General features: G+C 36.9%; 1 protein-coding gene across 3 annotated transcripts in view; it reads right to left on the minus strand.

Moving 5' to 3' along the window:
* edil3a (EGF-like repeats and discoidin I-like domains 3a) overlaps positions 1-23,692 on the minus strand; it is a 199,353-nt gene extending 175,661 nt beyond the window's left edge. Inside the window, exon 1 of one of the 3 annotated variants that reach the window (XM_084114156.1) lies at positions 23,071-23,649. In XM_084114156.1, the coding sequence (XP_083970282.1) occupies positions 23,071-23,134 (64 nt within the window). In that variant the 5' untranslated portion in view covers positions 23,135-23,649. Of the gene's footprint in view, positions 1-23,070 lie in introns of all 3 variants that reach the window. The other 2 variants (XM_084114154.1, XM_084114155.1) reach the window with 2 other exon arrangements.
* Positions 23,693-27,760: the final 4,068 nt, after the last annotated feature.

Below are 27,760 nucleotides of genomic sequence, written 5' to 3' on the forward strand. Positions count from 1 at the left end.
TTTTTACTGAAATTTCTGTTGAAATATATCTGTCAGGCTCTATATTCAAACTCAGTTATGCTATGACAGCTTCCACATTGTCGAGACCAAGCAAAAGAAAAGAAACACTCATTAAAACCTAAACGCTTGCCTTGTAGTTTCTTCTAAATTGAATTCATTGTATGGGGAAAACAATAAAACGTGTTTTACTCCAGTGACCATTTTTCAGTTCATAACATAATCATAAATGTAAAATGCACACAAATTAAATGAAATGCATATAAACACATGTATTTAAAATAGTGTAATATATCAGTCAGGATAAGTAATCAGATGATGTTTTATCAACAATGGCCAATAATTTAAGAGGTAATTTGCAAAAACCAATAAACGCCACGTAAAAAAAAAAAAATCTCCAAATGTAGCACGTTCTGAACCCTAAACACGTTTTGTCACAAAAGCCGGTATTGTCCACTATCAAGGCATCGCAAGTTCACGTTTCACAGCAGAAACCGACAAGCACCCTTGTTGTTTGTGAACACAACCCGATAAGTCCGTTTTAGCGGATCAGCGCACAGTATTCAGGTCAGGTGACAAGGCTGCTAGTTACCTCGAAAATACGCGCTAGCTGAGAGGAGTTTCGTCTAAAGGAGTTTTGTCAAAGCTGAGTAAAAGTGATCGAGGTTGGATAATTTCAACAAACTTGATGAACCTGTGATATATTTGGGGCGTAAAAGGAAAATAAAAGCTGAAACAGTGGTGAGGGAAAATTCTGTCAGCTATTATAGTATTTGATATTGCTCATTAATGGGCTATTTTTACTGCTCTTTACCTATAAGTTAAAGAATGTTAAATGTTGCACTTAAATGCAATCACACAGCAATTACTTGAAATGTGGAGTTATCTGCTTTTGCTAAAAAAAAAAAAAAAAAAAAGACTGTTAGAGTTATCTGCTTTTTCTAAAAAACAAACTTGTAATATATATAAAAAACATACTTTCAATGAACTTTAATTTGGTAAGTTACCTGTATTTATTTTAATTATTATTACTTAATCAAAACATCCCAACTGCAGTTTGATTGATATTACTTGGAATGCACAATAAAAAACAACAAAAAAAAAACTTTATTTTTAAAAATGATTTATGAGGATTAATAAAAACTGAGTTATCCGTTTTTGCAAATTAACTAATTTGCAAATTAAAACTTTATATTAATTACACAATAACTGTGAGTAAATATTTCAGAATAAAGTAAAATATAAATACATAAGTTGTATATATACCGTACACAGTTTGTGGTCTGTTTGCTTTTGAATTTCTCTTATGCTCACCAAGGCTGCATTTATTTGATCAAAATACATTAAAGTTCAGTAATATTGTGAAATATTATTAAAATTTAAAATGACAGTTTTCTAGATTATGTGAACATGTAATTTATACATGTGATGTCAAAGCTGTATTTTCAGCATCATTACTCCAGTCTTCAGTGTCACATGATCCTTCAGAAATCATTTGAATATGCTGATTTGATTTCTCATATGCAGCATGAACATGAACATAATTTATCTGAATTATATTGAATATACATATTGAGTATTGGACATAAAATTATAAAGCGATTATAAAGATCTCAGTATATTTAAGTCTCATTTACTTTCATATTGACATTAAACATAGTGACCTAAAACAAAGCACAGGTACAAACGCAAGTCAAGTGCTCAGGAAATGCTGCAACAATTGCAAATACTGTACCAGAGTGACAAATAAGAGTCATATACATCAGGTCACTAAGAGAGTTTGGTAAAGATGATTTGATTTATTTTTCACATATACTCCAGGTAAAGTGAGTGTGAATCTTGCAGAAGAATGCCTAAAGGTCTGTTTGAGTGGAAATGGCTGTCATGATAATGATTGAGATGATTAATGATAATAATTCCACCACATAAAGCCAAGACTAGAGACATTTCTGCACATACACCAGCAAGAACACTTCAATTGAGATGATAAAGGAAGTAGGTGAGCTGAAGCAGCCAGTCGCAGGGCTTGCACTTCTCTGTTTTGTCCCACTTTACTTCAAGACCCTATGAAATCACGTAAGAGCTGTTTTTGTCCTGTGTTGAAGTATTTACTAATGAATCTGTATGTTTTGGAGGGGTAGTTCAGAATAAAATATACTCATTAATCAATTTCATATTTTTCCCTTTTCTTTTGACGAAAGTAGGAAGTGTTAACACTATTGCAACATAATGACAAGCAAAAAATGACCACCCTTAAACTATCACCTATTTGAAAGATTGGGCCAGTATTGTTTCAAGAAAGTTTATAATTTTCATGTGTTTTTAAGTATTATCAGTTTTAACATTTAAGTGATTTGAACTATTTCACACGCAAGTTTAAAATATTCTAGCTTCTAATGTAATGTACCTTATTACTTCCTTAGCGACGCGTCATGCTTATCACGTGACACACCTCAGCCACAATACCTCTGTATGGCAGATGTATCGCTTTTATTTTATTTTTTATTTAAAATATTCACCAACTTGTTGGCTATGTCATCAAATACTGTGTTTTGTTGTTTAAAAACCTTTATAATGATCATGTTTGTTGATCTATTACGCTTGAGGGGCGTCGCCATGTTAGTTTGTCCCGCAGTTCAGAGAATCGGATCTGAATATTCAGCTTTGCCATCAAAGGAATAAAATACATTTTAAAATACATTCAAATAGAAAACACTTATTTTAAATTGTAATAATATTTCACAATATTTATTTTTTATTCTATTTTTGATCAAATATATAGAGAATTAAAGACTTATAAAAAATAAAAATTCTTACCAACCCCAAACTTTTGAATGGTATTGTACTGTATGACATTTCCGACATGACTTTCTCATTCTAGAGAGCGTTTGATATTGAAAATATGTAGTGCAGGATGTCATCAATATTTTTTGGAAGAGAAAGACTGTACACTTTTAATGTGTATATCTGATAAACCTTTAGAAGTACAGTAGCATACAGATCTCAAGAAGAGTATCTCAGGATAGAAAAAGCAGAGCTGTAACACAAAGGCATAAGATAAAAACAGGCATCAATGACTTATGACTCCAGTTTGTCCTCTTTAACAATGTTTATAGCCTACTGTTGAATTAGTCATGGGAGGAGAGACCAGCGCGAGGCTCAAGTAAATTACATGTGTCCCGCGTCAATCGATGTTGTCAATAAAGGAACCAGAGGGGGGAAAAAGTGAAGTAAATGGAAACAAGAATTGCCATCATCAAATCCAAATTGCAGGTGAAAGAACAAGGAAGCCTGTCGCTTCTGCCACAACATTACAAAGGAGAAGAGAAAAAAAAGAGGGTCAAAAGATAAATATGTGAGAGTTAAAAAGGGTGGGTGTTGAAACGTAAATTATTCATATGCTTGTCTTACCAAACATAACTCACACAGTGTTCAGTGCTCTTGTGTGGGTTGCATATATCTTCTATATGCGTTTTCGCAAGAAAAAGTATAACCTGTTCAACTAGTCCACCCATCCATAAGAACTGCTTCAGTATTCTCTCACCTCATCCCATAAATCCTTTTAGGCTGAGTCCGTGAGGGCTGCCTGTCACAGATGTAGCTTTTGATGATGACTCTTCCATCCTATGCCGGACGTTATGCCAGGCTGATCGATGTCACAGATGCTGCGAGAGCTCCCACCAACTCTTTCCCCCCTCCTCAACCACCCACCAGTGCTACTGTGAAAAACTGGTTAGCAGATGAGGCCTCGACCATTTCACAGTTTGTGCAAAGCAGCAGTGTGAATTTTGAGCCAAAACATGTGAGAGCTTTACAAGACACCCGGCTTTGTTGATGTTAAGTTGAGTGTGCTTGGAAATCACAGGGCAGGGAAACGTGGAATCCTAATGGGGAGCTGCCATAAGCACGGCACTCACATGGTTTTAATCAATGAGCGAGGTGGAGATCAAACGAAGGCACTCACGCAAAACACATGGATCCTCGCAAACACAAACACACAGTCAACGTTTATCAAACCTTGAATGTTTCATTAAAACGTTTCATTTAAAAAAAGCAACATATTTTAATAAAAAGCTGAGAAATTCATATTTTTTGTCAAAAGCCCTATTCGGACGGAACTAGTTTAACATGGTGAGGTGGGGTAAAGTAATAATTACCAGAGTTTCTCTGTGATTTTAGTCCCGTCCGAATGTGCCATCTCAGTAATCATTACGGACAATGTCAGTAAAGATTACGGCAACTTTTACCTTCAGTAAAAAGGTCCGAAAAAAATACCTTAGGTAATACTAATCCTGTGCGAATAGACCCGCTGTAAATATGTACGTAAATATTTTGTCATTTCCTGTTTAAAAGTACTTTTCCGCAGTTTTTCAAGTATGGAGACGCTAAACTGGCAAAACTCAAGTGTTTTCTACATACCATTCAGATCAGAAAGAAGATCGAAAGCACTTGTTAGAGGCACGAAATATCTTTTAGCGTTAGGTAAGTGCCTATTACCAACACAATCCAATCTGAAGTTAATTGATACATTGTTCGTCCGGACATAACTGTTATATATATATATGTGTGTGTGTGTATATATATATATATATATATATATATATATATATATATATATATATATATATACATATTTATATAGGTAATATGTGTTTGCGCACATGATATTCACGACAGGAGGGAGACGGCGATGCCCAAATCGAGTTACCCCTCCCACTTCTGGTAGTTTTGCTGAGATATCTTATCCTGTGTGAATTGGCCATTAATATTACAGACGTCCTGTGGTAAAATTACATTACTCCATCTGCCCTTGTAAAGTTAATCCTGTCCGAATAGGGCTAAAGACTACAACGAGCATAAGCAGTGCTGTTATCATTTGTTTCTGCTCCTTTTTTGCCTGTGTTTTGATCAGGGGATTCTGTACTCTTTCAGAAAATGTGCAGTAGCTCCCCCTACCCTATAACAGTGAAAATAAAAGCCAAAAATTCCGTCAATGGTGGGGAAGTGTTGTCTCAAAAATAACGTAAAATTTTGTCAATGGCGGGGAAAGGGTTGATTGTGACTATGTTTTATTAATTTGTTCCCATGTTTTAGTTAAATTGTGGCCACGTTTGATTGATTGTTCTCTCGTTTTAGGTAAATCGTGGTAACGCTGTAATAATTTGTTCCCTCGTTTTAACTATAGCGTGGCCACGATGGACCAAATTATTAAGTAAACAAGGGAACAAAAACAAATGAATATGTTGTGGGAATTAATACTTAATCCATGGTCACATTTTTGTATATAATTTGCAGGCATCAGGGAACTGCTATCAATATACGGGATACTGAAATCCCTTTTGAATGTGAGCTCGTTTTGGTGGTGGTACAAGATGTTTGTAAATGATGTTTGTCAGGATCAGTTGTGCATCTGTTAGTCATCTCTCCTTTCTCTCATCACGTGACAAGAGAAATCTGGCTCTTGCTGCACTGTGCTAGTTCTGTATAGAGCAGAGCAGACTGTTTCAGTTTATAATTGTAGCTTCCGTTGTCCAACTGAACTAAATGGTTTTTATTCCTATAAAAAAGCAAAACGACAGTGCTGTGGTGGCCAAGTGATGTAATCGATGTACAAAGCCTACTCTGGGGGGAAAATCACTAAGAATAAATTATACCTGTTGATAGCATGTGCCCATGCTTGTCTGCATTAGAAGCCTATTCATTAAAGATATTATATATCAAACTATATCAAAATCAGTTAACAATGCTAACATGGCCATAAATAAGAGCTGAATGCAATTTGCCGCTTATCGCACATGCCAGTTCTAAACTGTCTGCTAAAGTGTCTGTTTGGTGAATTTGCCAAATTCTCATGATCGCAATCAAACACCATCAACCAGAATAATCAGTTTCTTGATTAAACATGACACATACACCAATGATAAGAACCAACCCAGGCTACCCCATGCAGTTTCACGTACCTCTCAATTCCAGCAGATTTCACCAGACTGAAAATATGAGCTGTCTACTAATTATAATGAGAAATGTATCCTCATCATATCTGTCAAATGGACTCTGCAGTTGGGCTATAAATCTGTATTTTTCGCATCATTCCTCACACAAAATGAATAATTTCTAGGGAAATACAGTGTATGGATGAATTATAGCTTATTTACTGTATTCTTTTTCAGCACTGCAATACATAACACATAGCATAAAACATAAGATAGATATTTTTAAATGTTACCAATAAGAGTTAACAATAAGACTGTATCATTGTAATAATAGAGAATTCTTAAAGGAATAACACTGAAAACAATGACTGCTTTAAATTAGCCAGAGTGTTACATTGCATTATGCAAGAATACTTTTTTTTTTTTTTTTTTCTGCAGATGTTGCAAATGTTACTGAATAAAATGAACAAACGAGAGAATATTGTTCTAAGCACCTGCTTTATAAAACACTGCTATCCCATTAGAGACCTTGTTCAGCACACAAGCATTATTTCTCGGGTTTGTGTATTGAGGTTCTTTATTACAGAGCATTTTCCAGCTCTTCCAGTCTGACCCGCTATACAAAACCATCACTGGAAAGAAGCTATCAGGCCCGCTTATTCATTTGAAACCTTCAACCCACTCACCCACCTACATAAACACATAAACTCATATCTGAAGAATGTCTGCTGTGGTTACCGATTAGCTAACGTCTGAATGTACTGCCATGCATTGTCGGTTTTTCTTTCCCAGAATCATCAGTAACAATTTGGCCACTTCCATGCTTAAATGATCTAAACAATATACCATCATTACATATTTTAGAAATGTCAGAGCACTAAATTATTTGCTGAAATGAGATATTCTGCAGATGTATCGTGAAACCATTTTACAGCAGAAAAAAACTTCTCAGAAATATAATGTCACTAGTTAAGACAACCTGATTGTCAGTGTTCAAAATATCCAATTGACTCATACAATCCACCAGACAATTTCTGACGATATTAAGATGAGAAATGGAGATCTTTAAGAACTTAATGATTCCAGTTCAAATTCCTCTTAATGATTCTGGTTCCTTGACTATTCCATTAATGATTCTTGGAAAAAAAACAATGCCCATTGACAAGATAATTTCAATAATAAATAACTTGCTATCTGTAACTCAACTGGTTTAATCACAGTTATTTGAAAGCAGCATTTGTTTGTTTCACTAAAAAGAACTGATTCATTAGAGTCATTTGTTCTCTAATTGAACTACACTGGTCATGCTGTATTGATGCTGTATATTCAGTAAAGGTGTTGTGAAACTGATAAATAAGTACAGTGTTATTTTATTATTATTTGTATGCTATTTTAGTATTTATTAATATTTTGAATTAGCTTGGATTTGCATTTTTTTTCAAAATTAAGTTTTAAGTCATTTTGTTACGAGCTTTTGTCATTTTTATTTAATTTAATAAAATAACTATTTAAATTTTAGATTTTTAATTTTAGCTTAGTTATAGTAATTTTAGTTCAATTAAAGTTTTCAACATTATTTTTTTTTCCAGTTTTTTTTTTTTTTTTTTTCATCTAATATTTAGATTTTATTTCAGTTAAAGCTACAATATGTTTGTTTTGTTTTTGTTTTTTTCCTGCTAGCGGTCGCTAACCTCTTACAATAACAAAGGCGTATGTTGATGACGGAATTATGGAACTTGTCGTCATGCCGAAGGATCTAATAATGTTTATGGATGAGTGAATACATTGATGCTTTTAACATGACTGTGGTATGAAGCAGGTCACGATTGCTAATGAGAGACAGATATCAGCGCCACACCGAGTCCCGCAGATATAAATGAATAATTTAGTGCAAGTGCAGAAGTACTACTCGCACAGGTTAGTTTATTAGACGAATGAAACTTGTGAGGTAACGCAGCGCTGTTTCACTTGGTCTACACAATCACACTAAACTGCATTTGAGTGTGTTGAAAGTTATAATGTTATTCTCTGTGTTAGTTTGTTTGTATGAGACTAGCAGTAAGCTAGATCAACATTAGAATAACATACTGATCATATTCTAACATTTCATCATGTTGAGCTATATTACATTGATTAGTTTTATGTACATTTGCTCACCTGTCTAATAAAGTACATGCAAGACAGGTGTCTCTGTCAAGTTGAAGTTTGTCGCGGACGTGGAGCTCTCGGCATCTTGAAAATGCCACGCTGATATTGATCCTCGTTTTAGTTCTCCTTGTGTCCCAAAGTCTGCTTGCCATGGTTCATAATGTTTGAACAAAACAACAACAATGTGAGTGTGTCGCTAGACGTAACGCAGTTGTCCACGTCTGTCGCCATGGTTACTGTGGCAGTACGAGTGGAAACCAGGGATAATGCGGATATTACGTTTCCAGCCATTATTTAAAACTGGAATTTCTCTGAAATTAAAAATCTTTGGGAACTTTTGGGATATTGTAAGTACACAACTGCAGGAAATATATCACACTGTGCAAGTGATTTTTGGATATTTTATTACAAAAATCTTACATATTGTAGCTTTAACAAAAATCGTCTTAGCTAACAATACCAACACTGACTGCAAATTGCATTCTGAGCATTTTAGTTCGGTATTAAATCCACAGAAGGATTAATGTGTTAGAAATGTTAACAGAACCGAACATTATTCGAATACTAAATAAAAACCAGTTCTCGTTTTCAAACCCTATTCCTTATACACACACACAAATGTTCACAAGAACAAATGCATTCGCATAAAACCTACAATGTGATTAACAAAATGTACAGTAGAAAATATATTCTTGTTTATTTATGCAGTAGCCAATTGATAAAAATGAAAACAACCCAGAGTTGTAAACTGGTTAGAAAGCTGAATGCATATTTATTCATTTAATTAGGCAAATGAAAGAGGGAGGATATGGAAATGTAGTCGAGGTGAAATCGGCCAAAATATTCCAGTTGTGCTAAACCTCAGTGGTAATACAGAATAGAAAGCAAATGCAGATGGACCAAAATTCATCATAAACAATGAGTTTAATAACATCATATCACTTCTAACAATGCCAGTGCGTTGAGTTTTTACCACCTGAATTCTTCATGGACATTCATAGCTGAAAGTTTCCAATTGCAAGAATTAATTATCCACAGTTAAGTACCGCAAAAGATTCATGATCAATTATAAATTCAGCATCATGTTCCTGAAATGCACTGTCCTAAATGCAGCCTTTGTAACTACAAATTATGCATTCCTGGGAAGGCAAGGGACCATTCTTTTGTTTGCCACATCTGATATTAATTTCTCTGTTCTACAAAAGCCTCTCTGATTTCATACACTTTAGGTAATTGCTGTGATATCTTATCTGCTGTGAGTAATTTTGCATAATATATTGCCTAATAGCTTATGAAATGCCACGCTGGGTCAGCTACACTGTGTTATGTTATATTTAGACTTATTTAAATGTATTTGCATTAAAAAAAAACATTGGTTTGTTTTAACACAAAGTTTAAGAGGACATAGCTTGTCTGCAGACAAAAACCTACAGTGTTAATACATAATTTCAAACATTTGCACATGGTAATGCACAAACACACTGTCTATAATAAAATTGAGTCATCTGATCTTAAAACCAAATGTTTCAGACTCTGGAAGGAAACAGGTGTTTTCTAAAAACCTGTTCGAACTTCAAAAAGAAACGCTCCCAACCCCTCCACGGCTCCACCCCCATCAAGCCCTTGCAACCTGTTTGAATTTCAAGCATTTCTCTAATTATCATGAGCTGTTGTGAGAGGCTGTAACCTTTCATCCAATTACAGACTATGTCAAACTCATCTGGGCAACAGCGGAGACAAAAGGCTCCAAAATTTCCCACTCCATCCGCTTCATGAGTCAGTTTTTAGGAGAGCATGTGGTTTCACAGAGTGTCACAGACTAGGCTCATGAGAATGGTTGAGCTGTAATGTCTAACAGCTGGACAACTCTTCACAAACTCTCAGCTCTGGTCTCTAGGGATTGCGCCAATCTCGATGGCTACCCGAATTGAACTTTCTTGAATTTCTCAAACATTTGCTTGATGGTTTAAAGCATCACATGGCAAGTGACAACATAACTTATGGTCCTCAAGACCAAACCATGGGGACTTGATTTAACTCTTCAACATATACTTCAGGTATTTAGTAACCCAGGACATCATTAACTTCCCTCCTCCTCATTCATTTTTTAAAGTTAGACATCAACCTTCTTACTATTCATCAATCAATTAACTTCTACACAATATAACAATAAAAAAAATATAAAAGAATGCCTGTTTTCCCATTATTTTTTTTGAAAAAATGGTATAGGTTTGCTAATGACCCGAGGTGTGTAACAGTGTAAATATATTTTTTTCTGCACAACAATAATTACATTTTTGATGACCTTTATTCCACAAGGAGGCAATGGGCCCTATTTTAACGATCTGAAACGCAAGTGTCAAAGCGCAAGTAACTTTGTGGGCGGGTCTCGGCGCTGTTGCTATTTTCCCGGCGGGATAAATGGCTCTTGCGCCTGGCGCAAATCTAAAAGGGGTTGGTCTGAAGTAGCTTCATTATTCATAGGTGTGGTTTGGGCGTAACGTGAAATAAACCAATCAGAGCATTATCTCACATTCCCTTTAAGAGCAGACGCGCTTTTTCCTTGGCGTATTGCTATTATAACGGCGGATTTGCCAGGCGCGCGCCAGGAGCGGTTCACATCGTTTGTAATAATATGATTTGCAAAAATGAAAACTGCTGCTTCTGTGTAGATTAGAGAATCAAAGTGTATGCGCATTGTGCACGCAATACATTATGGTCAAGCATGCGCCCTTAAAATAGCATAATGAACAACGCGCAACGCGCCACTGACTTTAGACTAGGTTTTTTCTGGCCAGTGGCGCAATTGTTTTATGAAACAGTAAAATAGCACCAGGGATTGTTTGCGCCGGAACACGCCTCCTTTTTTTGCGCTGAACCGCCCAGGGAGCGCAAGTTCATTCCCTAGTTTAGCGACGTGCTTCTGTGGAGGGAAAAGCGCGCTTTGCGCGGGTGCAAAATAGGAATGAAACATGCGTCGGTGTACAAAGTCAATTGCGCTGGGTGCAAGATAGGGCCCATTGTCTGATACACAATGATGAAGTGACGTTTCACTCATAATTACCGCAGGCAGAAAACAAAAGAATAGGAAGTATCATCAGCAAAATTTGAAATGGCTCAGCGATTTACTGCAGAGCAAGTACTGAACACAAATAAATATTAGTGTCACTGTCACTTGACGGTGGATCTAGTGAAGAAACTTTTTTTTTTTTTTTTTGCAGATGTTAAAAATTATAGTTTTGAGAATAATGTTTGAGATTGCGAATATGAGCCAGATCCTGAATGTACTGGGAAATGAGCTTATGTTACTCTAATCATTCAGGAGAGTTTTATATTATCGCGACAGGTAGAGATCCATCCGTGTTAGATATAGTTCCGGCTTGCTAAAGACCCAAATATGTAATAATGATTGGTGAAATTTTCTTCTACTATGGACACTTTTAGTTCTGTGGACTAAAAAAACAAAACCTTTTAACACTCGCCGGATTATTTAATTAGTCAACTAACAATGTCCAACGGTGTATAAACACCTAAGGCGATTTTTTTTTTTTTTTTTAAGTAATGAAATGACTACTATACAGTCACCACATCTCAAATTTAAAAAAAAAAAAAAAAATCTGACTCATTCTGGCCCATTTCATTGCTAACAGCAGATATATAGTACATACACAAATTTAAATATTATTTTCACATTTGTTTTACATAATTTGACAATCAAGTAAGCTTGTTGTCTCTTTAGTAAAGTTTTTTTTTTTAAATCATGATGGTAGAAAACTGCTGGAATTGTTGTAAAGGATAGATAAGTGAAACGTGCAACTTCAATCAGATTTAAGACTATCAATAAACAGTAGCATGAGCATAGGTTTAATATGAGTAGGTGTGCGAGAAAGTCATGGTGTCACACAAAGTGCTGTAGAAGTTTCTGAAAAAGCTTCTCTGGCTTGTGAAGAAGCCCTTATTAATGTGATGACATTTCTGGGTTAGCTTTCAAAGCTTTTTGAGTATGGCACACATAGTACCTCATTATGAGAAAACACATCCTCTTGCTTAACACACGGTAGACACACAAATACACTAGCACGATAATGAACAACACACGCACAAAAACAGCTAAAAATACAGGCACACACACACACACACACATGCATACACACGCTTCTTCTCTGAACCTTCACAGACAGACACACACATACATTCAAAGGTTTAATTTGATGTTCACACATCAAATTAAATCAGAACTAGCCAAGTGAAAGCCATTGTCTTGAACTGAGCATGAGATGATGGCTCTGAGAACAGAACCAAGGGAAGAAAGACAAATACTCAGATATCGACTGTGGTTAATGTACTTAATGTGCCTAAGAATGGCATGCTGTGAGCTCCGGGTGTCTGGGAGCAGAGAATACAGCGGTAAAAGCCATACCGCATTGTGCTAACTACTAAAGATGTAAGCCTCGAGATCAGACAGACAGCGAGTGGTGTTAAACGAAACGGCTGTGCATGAGGAAAAGAGTCAGCTGGAGGTTTGCTTCAGAGTATCAAATTAAACCTTCATTTTCTGATAATCAATAAACAAGCCAGGGCATTAACCTTGGCCTGAGAGTAATTGGGGTGCATTCATTCAATGCAGTTCGTTCAGAACACAATAAATGACACTGATACCTGCATCTGAATCTTATCACACCTCACGTCAGTAAAGGGGCTGACTAATGTAATTCATATTTCCGCAGAGGCGAAATAGATGGTGAATACCTAAAAGTACTTGTGGAATATGCTGTACTATAGAGATCACAACTGCCAAGCACAGCATATCTGTACAAAAGTGTATGTTGCAGTCAGTGCAGAACTTGGACAGATATTATACTCTGTCTAGACTATTTTAAGGAGCTTGAGTGATGGAGCTAATCTAATTAAAAAATATGAAAGAACCCAAGAGAACCACAACCGGAGTTCAGCCAATAATTCCCAAACAATCCACCCACTCCCAGTATTTCACAAAGACAAGCCAAGTGTCTATGTTTACTTCCAAATTACTTAATAATGAGGCACCTGCATGGCTATGAAATGCTTGAATCTTCTCTGATGTTTAAGACCTTCTTAATTCCTCCCCCAGTTATACACCCAGCACCTTACGTAGATGGTGTTTACATTGAAGAATTTGACATACTTATACGGTTGCAGTCAGCTATTATGTCTACTACATCCACTTCAATACACAATTTTACTGATTGAAAACTGCACTGTATGATATCTTCCTTTCTTAATTCATAATATTTTGTGTGGGGATTGGTCAAATTTTTTAATTGTAAGGACAGGGGTGTTTTCTACTTTTCTCAAAACTTTCAAACAAGGCTTTTTCAAGTCAACCAACACACTCTCATTGACATTCGTAACTATTAAACCTTTAGGCAAATTTGTGGCGAATTCACATTAATCTCATTCCTACGTTTTCCTACGATCTGCTTACGCTCACTGAAGATTAGGTTCAGGGCTGGACCTTCTGCTTAGTTATTTTCTAAAAATGTTATTTTTTCATATGAAACTAGATTCATATGAATTCGCCAAACCATAAAATTGTTATACTTTTTTATGTCGGGTTGAGTCAACATTAAAAGTCTTGTCAGACTTTGCTTTTCTATTTGTATTATACTTTACTGCCATTATGCAACATCAATTATTACAATTAGTTAATTAAATTGTAATTTAAAAGGCATTCTCAATTCAGTTCTGAATGTCATGTAGGTACAGTGCAGCTTCAAAATCAACATAAATTTTACATAAATAAATCAAATATAGACTTGATTTACTAGATAGCTGATGTCAGATCTGAAAGTAATAAGCTCTTTGCAAAGCACTTTGCTTTAATCAACTTCAGTCTTTAAACCAAAGTCTTAACAGAGCTATGGACCTTGGGGAAAAAAAGGAGAACTTGCTACACAGGTAATTTTAGCACATCTTTAAATAAACTGTTTAAATATGCAGCAATTCAGATCCAATCCACCCTCTAGCCCATCACTCCTTAGCCACATAAGTAGTACCAGTGGTGCTTGTTAACAAATGCCACATGAGGTAGCCATGTTCTATAAGAGGATGATTTGTTTCCCACAGAGAAGAAGAGGGTTATGTGCTCTGGACTGACATAATCTTCATTCATTTTGACTTCCTGCCATCTATTATTCTAATTCATCACTCATTATGAATGTCCTTTCACTCACAGGCGGTGATAAACCACTACACCCACTATAGGCCATAAAGACCAACAAAATATGACAAAAGGAACAGAAAATAAATTTTGCCTGTTGTAATAAATTATGTGCTGGTGAAAAACACAACAACTGAATAAAAAATAAACTGTATGCATACATGCATACATACATACATAAAGTTATGGACACTTTCACGTGGTAATTTTACACAATTTCCAGCTAAAGCTTCTAAATCCTAACATCCCCATATCAACAAAAATGTATTATTTAATGAATCAGTATAACTCATTCTACAATGATAGATGCATAAGCATTATACAAAGAGTTGAGCAATGTAGTACTCCCTAAAACAAACAAAAAATGTATTGTTCATCTCATGGAGCACCACTATTTATTTAATACCAATCATGGATTGTTACAAAAAGCTCACATCTTCTGTTATGCCTTTACCATTCAGTTAGAGGGAATATAGATCTGCAGCAATCAATCTTACTTTTTCTTTTTTCTCATAGATCACAGTGATCAAACTTTTCACATAGTTCACAAGACACAGTGACAAAGGATATCCTTCTGCAATATCTCCTCCCAAAGCAGACAGCCAAGCCCATTGACCCACAGGCAGTAAAGGCCGGGACACACTGTTTGTGTGTGTCGTTCGGCTTAGTTTTTTCGGAGTGTTCCACACCGTTGGTTCTAGTCGGATGCCATTAGGTTTTTTTGGGCTGATTTATCATGTTAATGATAAATCAGAGAACTCTGATTGGCTGTTCAGTTTAGCAAACAATCCAGTGGCCGAGAATAAAAGCAAAAGCGATGAAAGCAAGTAAAGAAGTCAGGACGGTACAGACAGAAGGCTGTTATAATATTACAGCATTATATTATAACAGCCTTCTGTCTGTACCGTCCTGACTTCTTTACTTGCTTTCATCGCTTTCGCTTTTATTACGTCATCTTACCTGATCATTCGAATGCACAGATATTTTCATAATAACATGAGCCAACTAGAAATAATGAAAAAAGTGATCAGCATGATTGATATTCTAAATGGTAAGCAAGCGCTGCTTTGTTTATGGTTTGTATTTCTGCAGTCCTAGTTTCGGTTTCCCTTTTTGAATGATGAAAATAGACTTTTGATACCTGCCAAGCAAGCAATAGCTGTCATTTCACCGTCTAACTATAGACCCGATATAGTCCAGCTATGAGTAACCCACTTCCCACAAATAACCTTGAATTTGATTACATGTCGTTTTTGCCCCCAAAAAAACTTACGATATGTATGATATTCCAAAATGTAAGCAACGTCATCAGTGATGACGAGGTGTTTGTTTTCATTTCTTTGACATGCTCTATGCGTAGACAGTGCATATATTATTGGGCTATTCAATTTTCCCTGTTGCCTTGTTTTAGCCTAGACGTCAGGGCTGTGTTTGGACGGCTATTAGACATCTTTTAAACGTAAAGTTGCTTGCTTGGTGCTGATTTAAAGAGATATTACACACAGGCACAAAATGCACATGCTAGTTGACAGTCGCCTTTAGTCCTTTTGGTGTATTCAAGCGCAGCTTTTAGGGCGAGACGCAGCCGACGAGAGGCAGCAACACAGTAAGCTTTCATCGCCACTAGCTTGGTGTCAGCTTGGTGTGTCCCAGGCTTAAGATCAGATCATCTTGCATAGGAAACTCTAAATGTCACAATGGCATTTGATGATACCCCCCCATAGGCACACCATAACATGCATCCCCTACAAACAACAAATTTCTCAAATTCTTCAAGGAGGTCTATCACTCTTAAAGAAAGCTATCCGTTAACATTCCCTTTCATCAGCATACCAACTGCTAGTGCAGATCCTATCAGAAGCATATTATTTGATTTTTTTCTTTTCCTTCTCATTTTTGCACCATTTTTATACCATTTCATATATATATATATATATATATATATATATATATATATATTTTTTTTTTTTTTTTTTTTTTTTTTTTTTTTGTCTAAATATAAGGCTACTATGAGTAGAGAAAAGGGGCTAAATGGACCATGCTAACTCTAAATTAACTCTAACTCTAAATAACAGCTAAATCTTCTTGACCCCTTATTATTCTTCACACAGTCTAGCATAATCTTACTCCTGTGATGAAGGTGCCCTACCATGACATAATGCAGGTCAAGTCTTGCTCATCAACAAACACCAATGGTGCCATTAGTCTGTCAAAACAAGTGAAGAATGAATCCCTCTTTTATTATTAGCTGTACTGCATGGGCACAGTCCAGACAGTGATGACCACAATTACACCCCAGTGTACAGGAAAAGAAGGGCAATGATTAAAGTTCAATGACACCTCATCAGAATGGAAGGTCATTATGGAAAGATTGAGTTCTGTTTCACCAGTGCAGCCATGTTGCTCCATTCATGATTAATTGTGATCTGTGAGCCTATCAGAACCAATGATCTAGAAAGAAATGGCCTCTGTACACTCATTAAAGAGAGAGTGAAAGTAATGGAAGAAAAAACCTAATGACAAAACTATCTACTTCTAGCAACCTGCAAAATGAGCCTTGTGAGCCTATCAGATGGTAAACTTGTGTAATACGGCTGTATGTTGTTCTCAAGGGAAGAAAGTAATTTGCTTAACTAAGAAAACAATTCAACTGGTTCTCCATCATAAAAAATCACACGTCAATGCTCAAAATTACAATCAGCTCTGCATTTCACTCTGCAAGTTTACTCTGGGAAAATGCTGTGGCCGCATTTACATTTTTAACAAGGAATCTGATTGCGCTTTGCATCTGAACTAGGCCTATTATAATGAGTAAATCTTTTTTTTTTTCACACAGCTGATGGTCCTCTTGTTAGATGGAGAGCCCACAGTGGATTGTTTCTCTAAGGTGTTTGCTTTGAATTTTTCCACAATGTATTCGCAAATGTCACACAATAAATAACGCATGCAGGACTCACGCAGGGAAGCCTTTCTAATGAAGTGGCCAGCTGACGCTGACAGCACAGTTCATGTGTGCGGGATAAAGACCTGAACTACTAGAGCTTAAGGGCCCACATGCTCAACCAATCAGATCAAATTTGTCTCACGCTCTCAACATGGGTCCTCTGTCAAACACACTCCTGTCCTCAAGCTGGGGAACAATTACAGTGTCATAGATAGTGTGCCCAATACGAAGCGGAAAATATAATGCAATAAATTTGGATGAATAAAGCTTTTGATGTCTAAACTGTAGTGCACATATACACTACTCACAAAATACATACAAGTACGTAGATATGCATAAATAGAGGATGGCTAGACAGTTTACTGTATGTAAAAACATAGTGGTGAGCAACTCATAAACATCATCTATACTCTACAATGAGGTATGAAAGCCCATTTCCACTTTAAAGAGAATTTGAGCTAAATGTGATGCAATCTCAAAATTATGACTTTCTCACAATGTGATTTTCTCACAAACACGACTCATTATTTCTTATAATTGTGACTTTATATCTCACAACTGCTACTTTATTTCACGTAATTGCAATTATTTTCTGTAATTGTTACCTTTTATCTCACAAATGCATCTTTATTTTTTTGGAACTGCAGCTTTAGCTCTCTTAAGTTTTTTTGTTTTTTTTCATAATTCTTACCTTGTGATTATTTTCTGTAATTGTGACTTTATTTCTTGAAACAGCAATTTTAGTTTTCGTAATTGATAATTTTGATATCTCACAACTGCAACTTTATTTCAGGAGTTGTCAAAAGTACCGACTTCGGTACAAAGTCATAACTGAAATTTAAAAAAATGTGATGATACTAGAATTTCCCTTTAGCTTTAAAGCGTCGTTGAACGGATTCTTAAACACCTCTGATTGGCCATTGTGTTGAGGCACTCAACACATGTCTGTGATTGGCTACAATGATCAACGCTTCAAAAACATGTGGTCTTTGACGCTCTTCATCGAGCGCTTACACAGATACACACAGGAGTGTTTGAAAGCGGCATCTATCAGCGGCATCTATCAGCGGATCCCTCTATCAGCGGATATATTAGGGGTCTGCTGATAGGACCTGCTTTTAAACGCTCACGTGTGTATCTATGTAAGCGCTTGGTAAAGAGCATCAAAGATGTCATTATTAATCATTGTTGCCAATCACAGACATATTATATGTTTAGCCAACCCGTTCAACACCGCTCAAATACTGGTATCATCACATTTTTTGAAATTTCAGTAATTTCGTAATTTATTTCTAATAATTATAACTTTACATAAAAGTGAAAACAACAAAGAACAAGCATACTGCAACAGTCCCTGTCATCACCAAGTGTTATTTCACGGTCTGTCTGAGACAGTCGGTAGCTTAACAAACCAAATGCCTTTTTATCAACCACACATCATTTTGATACATTACAAAATGGCATGAGACGATGCACAGCAAATCTTTCCAGGCAAGAGATGTTTAAGGAGCATTGATTCGCTCAAGCCAGCAGCTGTGGCCTCTGACATTGAGAATAGGGTGTTTGCTTGTAATTGCCCACCGACAGTTATGCATCAATGAAAGCAGCCACTGAAATCTCTCACACAGTCTTGCACACAGTGGGAAAAATATGAGACATACTGCAAGATATTTAATCTGTCTTACACTTCCATAGATGTTGGACTTCTAAAGCAAATGTTCCACCATTGGACGTTAACCTACATTAAACTGTGATAGCAAATATTTTAACATAAAAAACAAACACATTTTCCTGTTAAATTAAAGCTGCAGTCTGTAACTTTCGGCACTCGAAAGTGGTTAATAAACAGAGCAGCATGTGTCTTGTGGAAGAACATTGTAGCCGGAACTACTTCTCTCTGTTTATGTCTATGAGGCACACAGGTACTGGGCTACTCCGCAGTGGTACGACCCCTACCAATCTAAAATAGTCTGAATACAAACACTTATTATAGGTGTACTGTAGTGATTCAGGATAAGACAAAAACATGGTTTAGAAAATAGATTCATGATTTTCTCGCTTATTATATACATTTTGTACTGCAGCTTTAAAGGGATAGTCCACCCCCCCGATTATTTTTATTTTTTTTACATGACAATTGAGAATTGTATTGAGTTTCTGTTCAATTAAAGTCAATGTTAAGTTAAAGGAATAGTCCACCCAACAATTCTGTCATAAATTACTCACCCTTTCCAAATCTGTTTGCATTTCTTCTTTTTTCTTCTTTTTTTTTTTTCTTTCGGTGGAACAGAACCTTTTTTTTCACGGTTCCCATTGACTTCCATTATATTTGTTGACAATGGAAACCAAAACTGTTTGGTTAACAATTGGTTAACATTCTTCTAAATATCTTATTTTGTGTTACACCAAAAAGGGTTTGGAATGACATGAGGGTGACTAAATTATGACAGAATTGTTGGGTGGACTATCCCTTTACCTTAATATACAGCTTTGACTATATTAGAAAATAAACTCTGTGAAGTTTCTAATTCGTGTGTATGAAACAAAGGAAAACGTGACTGAAAGTGTGGCATGCCACCAAATCACACCTTGAAGCATGTCGAATGTGTGACGTCTGAATGTGCTGTGATTAATTGAAGAACTGTCGCTGATGATTTCACTCTCTCACCAAGCCAAGGAACAAGTGCACCCTGAGGTATTGTAGCTTACAATCCATTATTCAAGGAGAAGGCTTTAGCTCCAAGCTGCAGAAGCACAGTTGACTCCAGGAGGCTCTGAGGCCACGCTCAGTTACAATTATAGCTCCTAGCACAGCTAAACTAGAAGAGGTGAGCATACTTAAAACAGACCTGTGAAGACGAGAAGACTGGGACACAACAAACACAGGTATAAGCAATCAACTTATTAGCTCACCATACTATTTAGTTCTCAAATCCATTTCAACTGAAAAATATTTGGACTGATATGTCCATACTAAAGCAGCATCCAAACTTAGAAAGCGATCAAATCTGCTATTGAGGAACAAATAAATGAAGAATTATTCACAATTCATCACCTCTGTGAGAACGCTTCATCATATACTGCAGTGCTCTAGCAGCCTCAAGGAGACACTTTCAGAAAACAGGTTCATCTCCTCAGGGTGAAAAAAAAAATCGCACATGAGAACCGTTTCTCCTAGACTGCAAAGAGAATCAGTAGAGAGCATGTTTGAGAATTTTCTCAAAGAGAAAAAAGATCCCAGTAATTTCCCATGTGTCTCCTCTAGAGTTTCAGTAGAGATCTCGGTGTCTTAAACTTTGCTCAGATTTGCCAAGAACCAAGAAAATTTGCCAAGAGTTTCAGTATAATCATTTCGTCTTCAATTCTTTCAAATTATTCGAGATATCTTATCCACATTGTTTTTTTTTTTTTTTTTGTTATATATTCATACTGTCAACAATTAATTATTTGTATTCCTCCTATGGAATTAAAGAAACATATAATGACACAAAAGTGGGACTTCCACTGTGTCCCTCAAGCTATGAAAAAACAACTAAAAGATGTCCTTTCTTTTCTTTGAATGCACTGAATTTATTTGTGCCAGATGGATGATGAGTCTTTTGTTTTTACTGCTAGAGGGTCATAATGCTGATCTGAATGCCAAAATCACCATTGCAGCATCTAAAATTAGTGCGTATAAGTTAATAAGCACAAATACCACATTAATACCTAAATCTAATTACATGCCAAAACACAATGATTTAAAAATATATATATATATATATATTATTATTATTTTTTTAAATGATTATAATCCGAGGGATCATGACATCATTGAACATTATCTTCAAGATGTTTTACAGCAGTTCTGGCAGCTCTGAATAATGTTGAAATCCTGGTAATGCGAATATCACAATGAAAGAAGCAGGAATGAAACCTGTCCACTCTCACACGTTTACATGGACACAATCGGAATGAAATCAATCCGATTGATGAATCCGAACAAGGTGTTTACATGAATGATACATAAAGTAATCGGGTTGATGTGCGCGTTTATATGTCACAAGTTTCAAATCGGATCTGATGTTTTGACATGCGCACACTGCACGAATATACAGAGTTTCCTGCTTTTCGCGCATAAATATTCTCCTCTATTGGTTCTTTATTTGTTTTAAAAAGCAGACGTAGGCCTACTATTAATTCGTCTCTGGTCATAATTTAGAGCATAACCGTTTTGCTGCGTATTGATCATGCAGTAAAAATGCCCCTCCCCGTGGCCAAAACCAGTCGTCTGTGGATGAGAATCCAAAACAAGGACGTTGTCCTGCTTCACTTCACAGACGCGCGAGTGAAATGAGAATTTTAGAATGACGGGAAACTTATTAATATGACACTTTATTCAACAGGAAGAACAGCTTGTTCCGCGCGTCATAGTCGTTACGCTAGTTAACGTCATTGCACATGTGCAGTCCTTTCAGTTTCGGTTTTCAATCCGATCAAGTGTTTATGTTCTCTCGATCGGATTACAAAAGGGATAAACCACCCCTTTCAATCCGATCGAAATTTCATTCGGATCGAGCTCAATCGGATCGATTAAGGTGTTTACATGAAGGTTTTTTAGTCCGATTGAGCCGTCAATCCGATTATAAGTGTCCATGTAAACGCACATTTGAATCTGAATGGATATGCATCACTCTCATGCAAAACATTCGCTGTGACTGGAGATCAATAAGAACAAGGAGAAACATCCACTAAGCTCCGGTAAATGGATCTCTAGTCCTTCCAGCATGACAACTGATCAGTCTCCTTCTGTTTCTCAAAATTCTGATGCAATGTGGCAAGCTGTTTTAACATTGACTCATTAAAACTAACTAGTATGTATTTTCATTTTATTTTACTAGGATTTATATTTTAATTACTTCAAGTTCCACTAGTATCCCTTTTTTGCAGTATTTCTACAGTAAACTATTCATCAAATAATCATACTGTTTTCTTACAGTGACTAGCATAATTTACTCACTAGTGTCTATTCAATTGCTTGTCATCTCAATACTGACAAGTAACTATTCCATGGTTAACTGGTTAATTGCAAATATTCGTCATTGATTCAATGATGATCTGTGATTCAGACATCAGCTATTTACCGCCAAAAAAAATTCAAACTGTTGCTGGTCCCTGTTCCAGTTTTACATTTAGTTATGCAGTTGGCAGACTTTTTTCAAGCCATACCAGTATGTACATACCAGAGTCTCATTACAAAAACAAAGCTGGAAGAGACACTATAATTTGTGATAATGACTAGCAGCAAAGAATATGAATAGTAATCAAATAATGATGTTTTTATTTGTGCTCTATAAATACATTGATTGACTGATTTATTGATTGATGTTAGTACTAGTGTGTAGACTAATAAATAAGCATAGTGAATAGTATTACATAACAACTGGTACCATAATAACAGAAAGTTGTTCGTTTTTAAGGATTAAATGTTAAAAGAGCTTGCCATAGATGTAAAAACCGTGGGAGTAAGATCATGAAAGCCGTAGCAGCCTGTCAATGGGATACCTTGTAAAAAAAAAATGTCTCTCTTACCTTCATTTGACCAATAAAAACAGCTTGAGCTACAATGAATGGCATTTCAAATATCCGCATTATGACTTGTGATAATATAGTTAATGCAAACTAATCATGCGTTCTGTTGTTAATTCCAGGGCATGTTTGAGATGCACAGTAAATATTTTGTTTTAAACGAGTTACGTGCCGAATTATGCAGTTCTTATTTTGTTTTGTCTCTCTAGAATTGAAAGTTAAACAACATCACTCACAAAAACAAAACAAAACAAACATGGATCCTGCGCTTTGCCACTCACCTTTGACGAGATGCGGGACAGCGAGGTGCACGCAGAGGGCGATGGAGACGAGCAACGGTCCCATCCTCACCGAACAGTGCCTACGAGTTCCAAGGTTACAAATGTCCAACGTTACCTACGGTTAAAACTTCTTACACGCACAGGTTTTCTACTAAGTATCTCCCTGGACAGGTGTCAGTTAAGTCCGTGTGTTTTTTTTGTTTTTTGTTTTTTCTCCAAGGAAGGGTCAGCGGAGATGAAATAAGTGATCCTCTCAGGAGTTCCTCTTGCCCTTATGCTGCAGTGGCACGCGGCGAGATGACGGAGAGACTCCGGTCAAACGGAGAGACTCGCGGGTCCCGATCAAACGGTGATTGCGCGCGGCAGACGGTCAGTGTAGCGCTCGAGCAGCGGCGCTGTCTTACTGATAAAGACGAGCCTCGCTCCTCCCCAGCAGCCCTGGAGCCTCCAATACACAGAACGAACGGCAAAACCCAAATGGGTGGGACACTGTCAGTGTATTTCACTTCGCACCGGGAAAGGCGCTCTTTTTGCTCTGATGAACAGGTACAGCGGCTTAACTGTTCTGACCTCCCTTCCGAGATTTATCCCACACAGTCTCTTTTCTCTATGTCTGTAGGCTAGGTGAGATAGTGGGATGGCCCTGTAGAGGGGAGACCAGGGATTGCTGTTACAATTTTTGCTTTGATATTTTTGCGCTATTTATATCAAACTTTGATATGATCGTCCCATATTTATCTGTAAAGTATAGAGTGCACCGGCGTTATAGGCTACCTGCGTGAGTTGTTACAAGAGTCGAAAACATTATGCCATGTATCACACTACAACCCAAACATTTAATAACAAATAAAAATAAAAACAACTCAAAGAACTGGAATAACTTACATGATAAAAAAAAAAAAAAAAAAAATCTAATCAGATTTAAAACACTTGGTACACTTGCCGACTTCGTCAATGGTTACAGAGAAAACTGGGTATCATAAACTAACGCTATAGCCGACGTTCAGACAGACTGCAGGCAAATGTGGCCAATCCAACATGTTTGCTCACATGTGACCCAGATCTTTTGATCTCATGACAGTGTGAACCACATAAACCACATGGAATCTGATCTCTTCAATTCCGATTTGTACGATTCAATAGGAGTTTGTCCGATTTCTCAATTGGAATGCACTGCAGTATTAGTTTCATCACAAATTTACACTGGCAAATTGTGGGGTGGCGGGCGCTGTTCAGCTGGGGAGGCTCTACTCCGCTTAGTATGCCTGCCGAAGCCATGCGCTAAATTTTAATATATCCTCCTCACTTTAGGACTTAAAATAGTCTAAAAAATTTGAGAGAAAAAAATAGTTACTTGATGCTTAATAATTTTAAAATTTATTATTGATTCAGTTTATATAAGGGTCTGTGTTTTGCATGAAGGCACTGCCGCACCTACCCTTACAGACGAGCCATGGCTGATTAAAAATACATATTGAGCAACTGAAACAATCTTTGTCATTGACAAGCAAGATAACTGGACCGGTGAGAAACAATGGGTGGCACAGCACAGACTTGAAGCAGGAAATTTCACCAGAAAGGGCAGAACAGGTTACAACTCAGGTAGTTTTTCACATGTAAGTATTCACAAAGACTTAAAGGATTAGTTCACCCCAAAATTAAAATTTCCTAATAATTTACTCACCCCAATGCCATCCAAGATATCCATGTCTTTCTTTCCTCAGTGGGAGAGAAATTATGTTTTTTGAGGAAAACATTTCTGGATTTTTCTTCTAACAATGGACTTCATTGGTTACCATCGTTTTTAAGTCCAAATCAATGCAGTTTCAAAAGTCTTTGAAGTGTTTAAATGGGCTGTACGCAATCACAGCTGAAGAAGAGGTTGTTATCTAGCGAAACGATAGGTCATTTAAAAAAAAAAAATTATTACATTCAATAGTTCAGATTGAGCTGATCAACAAACGGACAGGGAACTACGTCATCACGTTGAAAGGTCACGCTGGCGCCGGCAATACTATTTGAACTACTATTCATATTCATCAGAATGTTATTCATATACTATTCATATTCATATTCACTGAATACTATTACTATATACTGTATATAATAGCAAACAATACTATTTGAACTATCCTCCTACGTACGGTCGCATTGTAAACAGTGGGGCGGTACTTCCGCCGGCGTGACCTTTCAACGTGATGATGTAGTTCCCTGTCCGTTTGTTGATCAGCTCAATCCGAACTATTGAAGGTAAAAAGTCTATAAATTATATATATATATATTTTTAAAATGACCTATCGTTTCGCTAGATAACCTCTTCTTCAGCTGTGATCGCGTACAGCCCATTTAAATACTTCAAAGACTTTTGAAACTGCATTGATTTGGACTTAAAAACGATGGTAACCAATGAAGTCCATTGTTAGAAGAAAAATCCAGAAATGTTTTCCTCAAAAAACAATTTCTCTCCAACTGAGGAAAGAAAGACATGGATATCTTGGATGGCATTGGGGTGAGTAAATTATTAGGAAATTTTCATTTTGGGGTGAACTAATCCTTTAAGGTAAGGTAAGCATTCACAGGTAAGGCTTTTCATAGTATTTGAAACAAGGCATTAAACATAAATCAGGTAAGTATTCATAGGTAAGATCTCTCACAGTCTTTGAAGCGAGGCGTCGGATATAATTCAGGTTGGTATTCACAGGTAAAGTCTTTCACAGTCTTTGAAACGAAGAACAGAATGTATCTCAAGTAAGTTTACACTGTTCAGTAAAGGGTTGTCGTGATATACCGTTGAATAATCCAGCGCCTTATCTGGTTGACATCCCAATGTACAGTAGGTGGCGGTATTGCACCTCAACGCTGGTTGCCACCTGTCGTAAAACACAAGCAGATACAGCTTGCAACTGCTACTGCCGCATAAAAGCATGTCGTCGGATATGAGAGACGAGACATTCTCACAGCACTCCAAGAAAGTTAAAGCTCGCCAGTGTGGCAGTTTTTTGGATTCGGAGAAAATTACTCGTTTATCAGCCCAGTCTGAAGGACTTGCCGATTATCTGTCAGCGCAAAAGGGGGACAAAACACCAACCTGTTCAACCACCTCCACCTCTGCCTCCGCCTCCTTTATCTTGCAGATTTGGCCACTGTACAGAGAGTAAGTTTCCATTATTTTGCTAGTCCTAAAATGGAAAATGTTACACTAACCTGTTAACTGCTGACAACTTTCTGTGTTTTATTATTTACATCCCTCTGGGCTTTTATTCCAAAAGTGTGCTCATTCAGATATAAATGATGGATTATGATTGCCGTACGTTTATTTCAAATATCTTTAGAGAGCAGTATTTTTTGTTTTCTATTTTTACCCAACATAGGACAATGTGAGCATTATGGAGCGCTAAACTCTCACATGCAATTTATGTTTTTATTCATACTCGATGCAGGAGAGCGCCCTTGTGCAGAAAGTCCACAAGTGAGACTCGTGACGAATAAGTTCCATGAAAGCCCTAATATTGACAAAGACATCCATCGATTTATGTAGCTGATTAAAACGCAGATAGAGACATTCTGACTGATTAAACATGAAGAGAATTAACACGCATTGCGACAGTATTATGGTTTATCTGTGTTCTTCAAACTATTTAGATTTTCATAAGGATAATCTATATTCATAATGCAATGCCAATTAACATAGCATTTATCACTGCATGTTATACTATAAAACAATATAATTTATTTTTAATCTCTATTTGACTGATAACATTATTATTGTTTTTTTATTTATTTCTAGATAGATATTGTGATATATTGTTATCGTGAATTCTTTAGGCCACGATAACCATGTGGTGAAGAATCTGATATTGTGACAGACCTAGTTCAGAATCAAACTAAAACTTAACTTGTGTCATTACAGGAAACATTCAGTAAGTTTGGTCCTTTGCAGACGAACACAGTAAGGATCCTTTAGAGCTTTCAAATCCAGATTCCGACTAATTTTTGTTTCAGCGTTTATATACGCTCCACACACTCTTATAAAGGAGAGCGCAAGAGGGTGAATGACGGAACCGAATCCAGGGTGTCGCTGTCACATTATCCTCACCTCTAGAAACGGATTCCAGATGCTCCAAAATATTTCCTGCAATCCATGGGGTAGGGAGGGAGGGAGCAAAAAGGGAATAACCCCACAGCAAGATGAACAGTATGAATTACCACAGTGGAGACGAAGGAGGGAGGAGCCATGAGGGAGACTTAGCAGGAGGAACCAGGGAGCAGACGGACCAAAATGGAGCTGGCCAGGGTGAAGACTCATGTGCAGCCTAAGGATAGGAGGAACTGGGTGACATGGAAAATCCTTGAGGGCAGGGCAGTGCAGCAGCGATGAGCAACCGAGGTAGAGCCAGGGTACCAGAGGACTGAGGTGAAGGCAGAGTGACCAAGGACTCATGTGAAGCTGACGGAAGCCTGGGGCGAAGCACAGCTGAAGGCCCGGAAGTCTATGGCACAGGCAGAGAGACGGCTGACCAATCGGAGCCAGAGGGACGAGGAAGCGTGGTGGTGACGTAGGGATGATGGTCTCAGGAGTGTGAAGTGACGGGCACTGAGATCCTAGGTAGAGCTACATGGTCAACCATCCAGGGTTGGACTGGCGCAGACTCAGAGCGAAGTGAATCAACATGAGCCAAAGGGCTGAGGA

The sequence above is a fragment of the Abramis brama genome (assembly GCF_963993115.1).
Source record: "Abramis brama genome assembly, chromosome: 5".
Lineage (NCBI taxonomy): Eukaryota > Metazoa > Chordata > Actinopteri > Cypriniformes > Leuciscidae > Abramis > Abramis brama.